The following is a 13,676-nucleotide window of genomic DNA, read 5'->3' as shown; positions in this document are numbered from 1 at the left end:
CCCCCATTTGACGACTTTATCTGCTCTAAGCACATCTGTCTAGCTACTCCCCCTCCCCCTCCCTTAACCCCTCCCTTGACCCCCCCTCTTTCCACTTTTACCCCTGAACTATTACAAAACAAAATTGTTCCTTGTTGATATCATCGGTTACAGAGGTTATTGTCATTCTATCTCTGGAGTTCTTCACGCAAGTTCATATGCTTTTGTTTCATGACCGATCGCCTTCTACATTGTACTTTTATTGTATGTTTATAACATGGTTGTAACGTACTTCTGTTGTAATGAGTTGAACTTCAATAAAATGTTATATAAAAAAAAAAACCTCTAATTGCCATACTACCATGTCACAATCGCATTAGGAGTTTTGGTGTGCTTTCAGAAAACCTGCAGGATATAATAGAAGTCTATGGCTAAGTGCAGCAAACCCGCAAGAAAGCTGCAGGTACACAGGTACTGCACTCGTGGTGTGGGTAAACTGCAGTGAATCAGTGTGAAAGCAGCCTAATACTATTATGCCCAGTGTAGTGCTTCACACTGAGCTGAAGAACTGTTCTTTCCTGCTGCTGGCACCACTCTGGAGACGGCTTGCTGGGATAAGAGGTGGAGTGCAGTTGGTATCAATCCACATGGGACAAGAGCCAGCACTACAGAGGAGGCATCGGCTTATGTGGCTCTTGACCCCTACTACAGCTCCAACTTTACAAGTAGTCCCTCTGCATTGCACTCTGCTTAATGCTTTTGAATGGTGGGTCAGCAAGCCCAGCCCATCATTTGTGCATCGATTTACCAAAAACATTATAGATACCTTTTTTCCCCTTTTTATAAGTGATCACATTCCCTCTATTCTTAGCTGCATAAGAGCTGGGGGGAGGAGAAGCAGCAGTACACTGAGCTTCCCATTGAAAGGCTGTGCAGAGGAGGCATGTCAGGACAAGTCTGATCATTGGAGGAGAGCAGGCTGAGTTCCCAGCATAGCTAGAGAACTGACCACAGTGTGCTCTCCTTCTTAGTGTGGTCAGTTTTTATTAGGAAAGCAGAGGGATTGGCAGGAACACTTGGGATTTCACACAAAGGAAGAAATACAAAGAGAACAGGATGCTTTCTCATACAAGTACATGGTACAGCAGGCACAAATCAGGAATATGAAGTGCTAGGGTAACAAATGCTTTAAAGTATAACTAAAGGCAACATTTTTCTTTTAGTTTTGAATAGAGCAGGGAAGGATTTAAACACCTATTAGGTTTTTATTGATGTCTGTGCCCCCGTTGGGCAGATTCACCCTCTCTATTTGTCCTGTCTACCACTATCAATGAAAGTGAAAAACAAAATCCCACATTTTGGATTGTCCCCAGAAAAGAAATAGAAGGGAAATCTTCCAATTGTGACACTAGTTCTAGTGACCTGGGGGCCCAAAGGATTCCCTTATTTTGCAGGGATTTACTCTCACTACCTGTTTGGTTATGGGACAGGAAGTGAAGGTAAACCCCCCCCAACGGGATACAAATGGCAAAAAAAACAAAACTGAAAGGGGTTATAAGCCTCCCTTACTCTATTCAAAATGAAAAAAACATTGCCTATAGTTCTACTTTAAAGCCTTTTTCTGTTTTGGATAGAGTGGAGGTGGGCTGGAATCACTATCAAGCTTTAGTTGCTGGATGTGTGCCTATTCTGACTCGGATTGTTGTGATAGTGATCTAACCCTTGTGAGACCTCTGTGCCTGGCCTGTATAAGCAGATACGGTCACTGCGGACAATCCTCCTCAGATAGCTGAACTCACCAATACTGGTTTCATCCAAAAGCTGGTTTATTCTGAACATCACACAACAGGAATACAGCAGAATGAATGGATTTCAGTATTATGCGGTCAAAAGATGATGCTTTCCTTAGCTTAGCAAGGAAATGATGTATCATGCTCACAGGAGGAACAAGAGCATTACCAAAAAAGGCCAGAAGGTGGCAGCAAATACCTACCCATAGAAAAATACATGGTAAATAAATCACAGAATATACTATGTAAATTGCATCTACAATAATGAGAATATTAACTGTGTAACAGCACAGTGCCTGTTGAGGAGATTTTTTTGTCACTATTGGCAGTCACAGCGCCAGGAGGTGAAATCACCTTTTACCTTTTACACTTTTTTTTTTTTGTGTCTCTGTTGACATGGTGAGGTAGAGCTGCACTATTAATTGTTAAAAAATTGCAATCTCGATTCAACCCCCTTTCACGATCTTAATCCGGCATTTCCATGATTCATGTTAAACAAGTGCAGAGCCGTTGTCTGCTCAAAGCTGTCAAAAAATAAATAAATAGCAGCTGTAAATGTTTATCAACATTGGTCAGCACTGAGAGATAAATAGAAACATTGTATCATTTGGTTCTTTTAGATCAAAGGGATGAACTTCTTCTGCAAATGATGTCAGTTTAATCACTTAAAGACTAAGCCTTTTTCTGACACTTGATGCTTACAAGTTTGGAACTGTAACGGTATTGCTAAATTTGTTTTAATATGCAGTATTTAGTATACTTGTGTGGGAATTTTTTTTTTTTTAACAAAACTGGAGCTTTATTTTTGGGACAAAAAATGGTCACTTCCCCCACCTATAACGGGTCTTAACAGCAAGGAGCACTGGAATGGCAAACGCATGTCAAAAAAGCCAAGGAATTTCCAGTCACAACTTACCAACCAGCCTGCAACCAACCACATTAACCTGTCCAACAGTATGCATTAAGCACAGGGGTTTAGTTGCACACATTTGCAAATACATTTATTTTTGGGAACCTGTCTTAAAGGAAATATTCCAGCGGCGGCGGCCTTAGCTGAACCCCTTCGCCAGTTGACCAGACTGTCTTGCTGATCTTCTGAATCCAATACTTCTGTAGTTAACGACTAGGAACAAATTTGCAGATCATTCTGATTCCCTAGCTGCATACTTTCAGGTCAATCACACAAAAAGTATTGAAGAGAGAGAATCAGCATGACAACCAGATAACTGCAATTTTAGAAAGCGGGGAGGTAATAGCATGATTATTTCTATCATAACAGTTTCCTTTATACAGGCACTATCACCTTGTCCATTCAGTGTCTTTGTAAAGATTTTCTCCAACCTAGTGATATTCACCTCTCCAGCACTCCTCCACAATTCCTTCCTCCGTCACAGCCACTGTAAGCCAACTAGTAAAAGGAAGTAATGGATGTCAGGAGGGTCACTGGAGGGGTGAGTATCAATGGGCCAAGGGTGGGGGAACCTTTAGTCAGACACTCAAGGCCAAAATTACAATATTTATTTATGATTTGACAAAGAAGTTATCCAGATATATGATGCCACTCTTTTCTTTCATAGCTGTTGCAGGAGTCTCGAAGGATCTACAATGATTATCTGTCAAGTAGCTCGTTGTGTCCAGTCAATGTGGATCAGCAGGCCATTATCACGGAGGAGATGCTGACCAAACCGTCTCCTCATCTTTTCAAAGCACAGCAGCAACAGGTGAATGCAATGCGCTTATAAATGTGCCCCAGTAATAGAGGGGCCATTATGTCAATGTGCAAACGCTGTATTTGCATCGTCATGAGCTGATGTGCATCAATGTACATGCAATACATTTTCTTTTAAAGCTTCAGTAAATATATATACCCTTTCACTTCCAGTCCGGTGTGATGATGTCACGGGCCCGCCTCCGTGCATTTCATCACCAATCATTGACTTCCTTAAGGGGAAAAATTTAAAAATTGCAACTGATTATTGAACTATGTTGACAGATTTACTAAAAAAATGTATTCAAATATTGTGGGGAGTCGTTTCACTATTCTTATTATTGTATTCCTATTTGTAATTCATTTTGGAGGTGTCATTTCTATTCATCAGTTGCAATTGGTAATGAATTATCACATATTTTGTTTCTACTGTTAATAGAGGGATGGTGACTATTTATTCACAGGATATATTTACTGTACTTACCACTGATGATATATGTGATTGTGATAAACCAAGGTATCTACCATCACTTAATAATCGCTAATTTGAATATCTAGGATTTTTGTATGTTGGTTGCCATTTTTCTTTGGTTGTTACACACTGAATAAATAGACTTACCAAACTTATCATCCTTGGTGTATGTGGTTGGGTAGACCGGTAGAGGTTTCCGGCATCATTCATCAGTTAGTACAAACAAGTGGCCACTACCCCCAACTATAACTGGTCTTTGCAGCAAAGAGCACTGGACGGGCGACGTATGTCAAACAAAACCAAAGAAATTTCCAAGCTCAACTTACTGACCAGCCTGCGACCATTCAAATTGACCTGTCTAACAATATGTGTTAGGAACAGGGGTTTAGTCTGCACACATTTGCAAATACATACGTAAGCTACAGGCCCCATCAAGGCACCTGAGGACTACAGAAAATGGGGTGCCTTGACAGGGCCTGTAGCTGACTCATGTATTTGCAAATGTGTGCAGACTAAACTCCTGTTTTTAATGCATACTGTTAGATAAGTCAATATCGGTGGCAGGCTGGTCAGTGAGCTGATGTTGGAAATTTCTTTGGTTTTGTTTGACATTCATCTGTTAGTGTTTGGTTAAGGGAGCACAGCAAATTTTAATAATTTCGGCTGATTTTGGTGTGGGAACACATACAGTGGGGATCAAAAGTTTGGGCACCCACGGTAAAAATTTGTATTAATGTGCATAAAGAAGCCAAGGAAAGATGGAAAAATCTCGAAAAGGCATCAAATTACAGATTAGACATTCTTATAATATGTCAACAAAAGTTAGATTTTATTTCCATCAGTGACACTTTCAAAATTACAGAAAACAAAAAAATGGTGTCTGCAAAAGTTTGGGCACCCTGCAGAATTTATAGCATGCACTGCCCCCTTTGCAAGGCTGAGACCTGCCAGTGTCATGGATTTTTCTCAATCATTGTCTGGGAAGACCAGGTGATGTCAATCTCAAAGGTTTTAAATGCCCAGACTCATCTGACCTTGCCCCAACAATCAGCACCATGGCATCTTCTAAGCAGTTGTCTAGAAAACTGAAAATAGTTGACGCTCACAAAGCTGGAGAAGGCTATAAGAAGATAGCAAAGCGTTTTCAGATGTCAATATCCCCTGTTCAGAATTTAATTAAGAAATGGCAGTCATCAGGAACAGTGGAAGTTAAAGCAAGATCTGGAAGACCAAGAAAAATATCAGACAGAACAGCTCGCAAGATTGTGAGAAAAACTATTCAAAACCCACGTTTGACTGCACGATCCCTTCAGAAAGATGTGGCAGACACTGGAGTTGTGGTACACTATTCCACTATAAAGAGATACTTGTACAAATATGGTCTTCATGGAAGAGTCATCAGAAGAAAACCTCTTCTACGTCCTCACCACAAAAATCAGCGTTTGAACTTTGCCAATGAACATAGAAGACAAGCCTGATGCATTTTTGGAAACAAGTTCTGTGGACCAATGAGGTTAAAATCAAACTTTTTGGCCGGAATGAGCAAAGGTACGTTTGGAGAAGAAGGGGCACAGAATTTAATGAAAAGAAGCTCTGTCCAACTGTTAAGCATGGGGGTGGATCAATCATGCTTTGGGGTTGTATTGCAGCCAGTTTCACAGGGAACATCTCACGAGTAGAAGGAAAAATGGATTCAATAAAATTTCAGCAAATTTTGGATGGTAACTTGATGCCATCTGTGAAAAAGCTGACGTTAAAGAGAAGATGGCTTCTACAAATGGATAATGATCCTAAACACATCTCGAAATCCACGGGGGATTACATCAAGAGGCGTAAACTGAAGGTTTTGTCATGGCCTTCACAATCTCCTGACCTCAACATAATTGAAAATCTATGGATAGACCTTAAAAGAGCAGTGAGTGACAGACAGCCCAGAAATCTCAAAGAACTGGAAGACTTTTGTAAGGAAGAATGGGCAAAGATACCTCAAACAAGAATTGAAAGACTCTTGGCTGGCTACAAAAAGCGTTTACAAGCTGTGATACTTGCCAAAGGGAGCAGTACAAGATATTACCTCTGCAGGGTGCCCAAACATTTGCAGACGCCATTTTTTTGTTTTCTGTTATTTTGAAAGTGTCAATGATGGAAATAAAATCTAACTTTTGTTGACATATTATAAGAATGTCTAATCTGTAATTTGATGCCTTTTGGAGATTTTTCCATCTTTCCTTGGCTTCTTTATGCACATTAATACAAATTTTTACCTGGGGTGCCCAAACTTTCGATCTCCACTGTATCAATGCTTAGGAGCACCTGCACAATTTTAACCAAATTTGCTTGCAAGAGAAAGAGAAGCACGGTTGTGTCTGCTATATGATTCTTATATAACCTTTCTTATAGAACGCAGACATTTACAGGTGTATTCATGGTATCAGTAACTGAATCACTTTCACCAAGGACTGGTGACTATGGACTCCTTAGGCAATCAGAGTTGAGTGACCAAAAGAAACTGAGTTCATGTAACAGAAAATGCTTGAAAACAAGACAGAGGCAATATCTAAGATGGTTTATCTGTGACTGCAGGATAATTGTGTTTGTGACTTTTTTCATTGCTAAAATTGTAGTATAGCAGCTTTATAGGCAGGTTGTACAGTAACTATGTACTGTTCTTCTGCTTACGTGTGTACTATTACTTGTGAACACAGTTATACTTACTCTATCCTTATACAAATTTATATATGGTTTTATTGACTACAAAGATTTTAATATCTGACCTGTATCAGAATGTAGGATTTAATCAGAATTTCAATTTCCTTAATTCAGATATTCAATCTGATGAAGTTTGATAGCTATGCCCGCTTTGTGAAGTCTCCTCTGTACCAAGAGTGTATGGTATCTGAGGTGGAAGGACGTCCTTTGCCAACCATAAGCTCCTCGAATTTAGCAGCAGGCTGCAGTGCTTTTGACCCTGGGGCAATAAAGGTGAGCAGAATGAATGACATTTTTTTCAGGAACAATCACTTGTTTGAATGTCATGTTTTTAATTGTTGGACTTGTTACATGGTGTTAGTTTCCATGTCTGGCACTTTAATGAACAACGACAATGTGCAAAGGGTAGGAGCTCAGAGCAATCAATTAAAACTTATGTTAACTAAAATATGATTCATTGCTGTGGGTCTTAGCACTTTTCTTGTCCCCATCTCGTTATTTTTCATAAGGCATGTTTCATTAACTTTCTCTTATATTTAGAAAAAAAAGCTAAGACCTGGGAAGTCTTTGCCTCTTGATGTTGAGGCAACTGGCTCAGATGTAAATGAGGGTTCCAAGCTCAGAAGATCATTCAAGAAGATGGACAGGAGGGCAAATGTTAGAGGTAAAAACATTTGCATTTTATAAAATATTCAATGCTCTTTTCCTTTAACAGTAAATTTGGAGTTTTAATTATTCAACCAAATCCACGGTTCAAAACCAACATGGAGAAGTTTACCACTGTTTCAAAACATTCCTGTTTATGAGAACTTGATGTAAGATTATATAGACTGTCATTGCTAATCTCCATCTAAAAATGTTGCCTACCTACTTGTAATGCTGATTCTCTCGTTTCAATGAAAAATCAGTCACCTGGAGAAGTGCAGAGCGTGAGTTCAGATTTTACTTACTTCAGTCTTACCTGAGTCAGATCTATAGACCTATGATGTAAGAAATACAGCGCTATATAAAACAATCCATGAGTAGTCGTGACTTCTGACGAAGTCGTGACGTGCAATCGTATGACGCCACGAGTACAGGGGGCGGAGACTTCGACGGATGAGCGGCGACTACACAGCACGGCTCCTCATAGCTCTTCTTTGATATTGCCTGTACGATCCGCACAAGCTCGATTGTGCCTTATATGTGAGTGATTTTTCATACTTTTAATAAAGGGTTATATTGCAGTGAGCACTTAGATCACATGATCTCTTTCATGTCCTCCCTATGTACTGAGCCCAAGAAATTAGCAGTCCAGCAAGTAGTATCCATTGATCCGGAATCAACTCTATTGAGGATTCATTGCTTCTTTATTACCTTATTGAGGTGAGTGGCCATCTTGTGGCTAATCGGTGGTGGTGTTTTGAGCACACTTTGAACTGATACACCTATCAAGCACTTTATTTATTAAGTTGTACACTTGGCAATTTTTTGGATTGGACTTGATTTCTTTATTTGCACTTTATTTGTGTAAAGCACTTTATTGGAACCCTTATTTATGCACCTTGAGAGATATATATTGTATTTTCTATCATATCACAAGAAGCGTATGTCACTTTACTGTTTATTAAGCACTTTCATGGATTGTTTTATATAGCGCTGTATTTCTTACATCATATACCTATTTATACTTCTTTTAGTGAGGAAGTTTTGATATAGCAGCTGTATATTGTATATTTGCACAGTCTTTTTGCTATATTTGCACATTTCACAGATTTTAGTATCGTGTACAAGCACTGTGTCACTTTATAATTTATTAATTGCGCTGATTGTTCACTTTTACACAGATCTATAGACCTAATAGTGTCTGTAGCAGGAAGAATGGTAATCACTTCACCAGGGGCGTAACTACAGGGGTTGCAGGGGTTGCAATTGCAACCGGGCCCAATGCTCCAGGGGGCCCAGCATTGGATAGGAGGGGAGGCGGGGGCAGCATGTGGAGAAATCACTGTCCTCCTTGTTCCTCCTGTAGCTGCAGAAAGAAAATGGAGGAGATTGGTTCCTCTGTATGCTGCCCCCGCCACTCCTCCTATCCAGTTCACTTGTGTTCTGCTGTCTCTGGGCCCCTGTGTGCTCCCCTGGTCCCCCCTCCCCCCCACTGTGATCCCTCCCCTTTCCTGCCGGCTGCATCAGGGGATGTGTAACAATAGAGAACCAGGAAGGGGTCGGTAAATATGTAATTTACCAGCTCCTTGCTTCTCTAAATGGACAGAGTCATAGTCAGTGACATTGTAAAAAAATAACATAAAATGATAAAAAAAACAATACAATTAAAATACCAAAAAATAAAAACTGACACCAGTGGGTGAACTTCCAGGATCGCAAAGGTCACACTTGCAACCGGGCCCTGGCATTCCACCACCGTGGGGAGGCCCCAAGATGGCAGGAAGGGGGCCCACTGCAAAACTTGTGAAAGGGACCCGCTGTGGGACCGCAATAAAGGGCCCCGCAAGCGGAGTAAAGGGCCCCAGGATCAGTGGGAAGAGCCCCGGGCTTGAAGGGGGGGCCCTTCATGGTTTCTTGCACCGGGGCCCTGAAGGTTCTAGTTACGCCTCTGCACTTCACCTACCCCTAATCCATGTCATGGAGGGTTTAGCATGCTACACTCTGTATGACAAAGATTTTAAGCTCCACAGTTTTGGCATGTGCTTAAATTGAATTACATTTCATATGTGCAGCTCTATTTTAGTAGTCTTTATCTGCTGTCAAGGAGCACTGTATATATAGTGTATGGTGTTTTCTGAAGTCCTTTGTATGGATGTGTTACATAGTTAGTCAGGTTGAAAAAAGACACAAGTCAATCCGGTTCAACCAAAAAAAAAAAAACAGTATTGAAAACCCAACCATACAATCCCATATACACAATCCTATACCCACTGTTGATCCAGAGGAAGGTGAAAATAAACAAAATAAACTCCAGCAAAGCATGATCCAATTTGCTACAGCAGAGGAAAAAAATTCCTTCCTGATCCCCCGAGAGCCAATTGGATATTCCCTGGATCAACTTTACCTAAAAAAAATTGGAGTACCCATTTATATTATGTACACCTAGGAAAGAATCCAGACCTTTTTTAAAGCAATCTAGTGAGCTAACCAGAACTACCTCTGGAGGGAGTCTATTCCACATTTTCACAGCTCTTGCGGTGAAGAAACCTTTCCGCATTTGGAGACGAAATTTGTTTTCCTCTAATCGTAAAGAGTGCCCCCTTGTCCTCTGTGTTGACCTTAAAGTGAACATATCAACACCAAGTTCACTATATGGACCCCTTATGTATTTATACATGTTGATCATATCTCCCCTTAATCTCCTCTTCTCAAGAGAGAATAAATTAAGTTTCTCATAGCTATGGTCCTCCATGCCTCGTATCAGTTTGGTTGCTCTTCTCTGCACTTTCTCCAGTTCCCCGATATCCTTTTTAAGAACTGGTGCCCAAAACTGAACTGCATATTCTAGATGAGGTCTTACTAATGATTTGTACAGGGGCAAAATGATATCTATCTCTCTGGAGTCCATGCCTCTTTTAATACAAGAAAGGAGTTTGCAAGCTTTGGAAACAGCAGCTTGGCATTGCATGCTATTATTAAGCTTATGATCTACCAGAACACCCAGATCCTTCTCCGCTATGGATTCCCCCAGTTCTACTCCGCCTAGTATGTATGATGCATACATATTTTTAGCCCCCAAGTGCATAACTTTACATTTATCAACATTAAACCTCATTTACCACATAGTTGCCCAATGAAACAGTGCATTGAGGTCTGCCCGTAAGTTGGAGACATCCTGTAAAGAAGTTATTCCACTGCAAAGCTTGGTGTCATCTGCAAAGACTGAAATGTTTCTTTTAATCCCAGACCCTATATCATTTATAAAGATATTAAAAAGTAAGGGTCCCAACACTGAATCTTGGGGTACACCACTGATAAATTTAGACCATTCAGAGTAAGAATCATTAACCACTACTCTCTGAATTCTATCTTTAAGCCAATTTTCTAGCCAATTACAAACCGATCTTTCCAAGCCAGTAGACTTTACCTTACACATTAGCTCTGTGTGGGGAACTGTGTCAAACGCTTTTGAAAAATCCAAGTATACTACGTCCACAGCCCCCCCTCTGTCCAAGGTTTACTTACCTCCTCAAAAAAGAAATCAGGTTTGTTTGACAACTTCTGTCTTTCATGAATCCATGCTGTCTGTTGCTTAAAATATTTTTTTTTCAGCAAGAACTCATCTATGTGGTCTTTTATTAAACTCTCCAACATCTTCCCGACTATAGAAGTTAAACTAACAGGTCTATAGTTACTTGGCAAAGACTTTGATCCCTTTTTAAATATAGGCACCACATTGGCCCTACGCTAATCCAGTGGTACTATTCCAGTCCTTAACGAGTCCCTAAAAATTAGAAACGAAGGCTTAGAAATTACAGCGCTCAATTATTTTAGGATGCATGGGTGGATGCCATCTGGTCCAGGTGCTTTATCCACCCTTTTTCTGTCTAAATATTTCTGGACCATTTCACTTTTGAGCCATTGTGGATCATTTGGGGCAGTGTCAATACCGTCCTCATTATGGCCATGAGCTCCCCCATGCTCCTTTGTATATACAGAGCTGAAGAAAGTATTTAATAAATTTGCCTTCTCTTTGTCCCCAGTCACCCACTCCTGATTATTTTGTAAAGGGCCTACATGCTCAGACCTAACCTTTTTACTGTTAATATATTTGAAGAATTTTTTGGGGTTTGTCCTACTATCTTTTGCAATCTGTCGTTCATTTTGAATTTTTGCATCCCTGATTTCCTTTTTACATATTCTGTTATATTCTTTGTAACAATTAAACAATGATAGTGTTCCCTAATTTTTATAATTTTTTAAAGCTCTTTTCTTTTTATCTATAGCTTTTTTAACTTTTGCCGTGAGCCACATAGGTTATATTTTTAGCCTTTTAAACGTATTACCCATGGGAATATACTTTGCAGTGAGTTTGCATAAAGTCTGTAACCAAACTCCTGATTGTACGACTTAACATGTTCAATAATCTGTGCTAAAATTCTGTAAATACAGCCACCAACATGCTTACAGAACCTGGTTATTAATAGAACCAATGTTACTACATCCAGAAACCAGCTGTTAGTGGACTGAACCATATACAAGATTACAAGAACTTTAGAATTAGAATCAAACTTAGAAGCAATATATAGCAATCAGAACCAGGTTTCACCAAGTGATCAGGACAGATCATAATTAATAATAGTGATGCTTTTTTTTTCCTGGCCATGTGATTAGTGCAAGTAGTGAGCCAGATTTAAAGACTAATTATAATCATCAAGTACTGTAGTATAATAGTATTATGTACACCTATACGTTCTGTAGAGCCTCTAAATCAAAACACTCTAACATAAAACCTAGAATTTACATGAGCTGTCATAATAACAGTTCAGATTTATTAGAGTGCCTATTTATTTAACTTCTTAGGTCACAGGTTTTCTAATCGAATGGAATTTAACAGCTTTTTAAAAAATATTTTTTATATTGCTATGGTGAGCTGTTGTTATTTTACAACGTTGCCCTTTTTTCTACTTTTATGATCATAGGCTGTTGATGATGATTCCCCCTTTCTAGTTCTCTTGTTGAGGTCATGCTTCACCTTGAATCTTGGTAGTTGATTTACTAAAACTGGAGAGTGTAAAATCTGATGCAGCTGTTCATGGCAGCCAATCAGCTTCTAAGGCTAGCCATACATTATAAAATCTTCTTGTACAATTTTCAAGGTAGATTTACCAAAACCATACAATATGAAGTCAAATGTAAACACTTTCAATTTGTATGCAATCAGGCAGGCCCTTGAAACTGATTGGCTTCTATGCAGAGCTGCACCAGATTGCACTCTCCAGTTTTAATAATTCAACCCCTATGTCTTCTTGACTAATAACCCACCGAAATGGTTTGAAAAATAATTTTGCTTTCTGAGGGAATGGCCGATAATCTGATTGTTAGTACACAGCTTTTGAAAGCTGATCACGACAGTTTATGCAAAATGATCCAAAGGGACACGCACAAATATTTTTCTCGTACGATAACCGAGCGAATGATTTTTGTTTAATCAATACAGTATCCGTAAAAAATCCAGTGACCAAGACCACGCATGCTTGGATGTGAAAGAATACATTACAATGCAATACAATACATTACATCATTGCCAGTAGTTGTATTCTGTCTTTAGGTTACTAATTCTGAGAATTTTTGTAACTCTAGTAACCTATATGTTTTTAATATGAGACTAGCGTGAAAAAACAAAAATCTGATAATCGTTCATCTGATATTCTCATAGTGTGTACCAGGCTTTAGGTTGCTACAGCTAGATACAGAAACTTCCACAAAAGCCTCCGATCTGCCAAACGAATTGAAATAAGATAACATACCAAACAGATGCACCTTTTAGAATGGCTGGCCATACTCTGGTAGTTTTTCTTATGAAGCTTTGTAAAGAAAGCAGGCAGATGACAGGTCCTATATAAGAACAATGTAGCGCTAATCGTCAGTAAAAAGTTCTCAGAAAGATTAAAAAGTCCATGTAAAGTCCCAATATGATCAGATGAAAAATGTAGCGAATCCGTGATACCACCACCAGACACCCAGTTCACACTGACCCTTACCACATAACGATGATCCCCATGACAGAGATCCCAAATGCCAAAACTAGACTCAGTAGGACTCGATATGTATCCTGGATAATATGCGTCCTTCTCTGGAAGTCTCAGGTCAGTAGTCACAGGTATGTAGGGAATGAAGCACAAAGCAGTATCATAGCGCAAACCATTTATTAACCAGATCAAAATAATAGATTAAAAACACTTACAAGGATCCAATCATAACGAGCATGTAAAGCAGTCCAAATTGTTTCCAAGCATGTTCCGCCACGGCATTCCACCAAAATGATGGCCGCCACGTCTCCTCACTGTGGGCGAGCGTGTCCACTGTGACC

The 13,676-nt window shown here is 39.6% G+C and overlaps 1 protein-coding gene across 2 annotated transcripts in view; it reads left to right on the top strand.

Moving 5' to 3' along the window:
• Positions 1-13,676, top strand: part of RGS14 (regulator of G protein signaling 14) — a 157,903-nt gene that overhangs the window by 85,314 nt on the left and 58,913 nt on the right. For both annotated transcript variants that reach the window (XM_082256210.1, XM_082256211.1), the window contains 3 exons: positions 3,347-3,490; positions 6,773-6,931; positions 7,199-7,322. In XM_082256210.1, coding sequence (XP_082112336.1) covers positions 3,347-3,490; positions 6,773-6,931; positions 7,199-7,322 — 427 coding nt within the window. The remainder of the gene's footprint in view (positions 1-3,346; positions 3,491-6,772; positions 6,932-7,198; positions 7,323-13,676) is intronic.

Source organism: Pelophylax lessonae (assembly GCF_965119305.1).
Source record: "Pelophylax lessonae genome assembly, chromosome: 4".
NCBI classification, from domain to species: Eukaryota; Metazoa; Chordata; class Amphibia; order Anura; family Ranidae; genus Pelophylax; species Pelophylax lessonae.
Note: the sequence above shows the minus strand (reverse complement) of the source record. Positions and strands in the feature narration are given on the sequence as shown.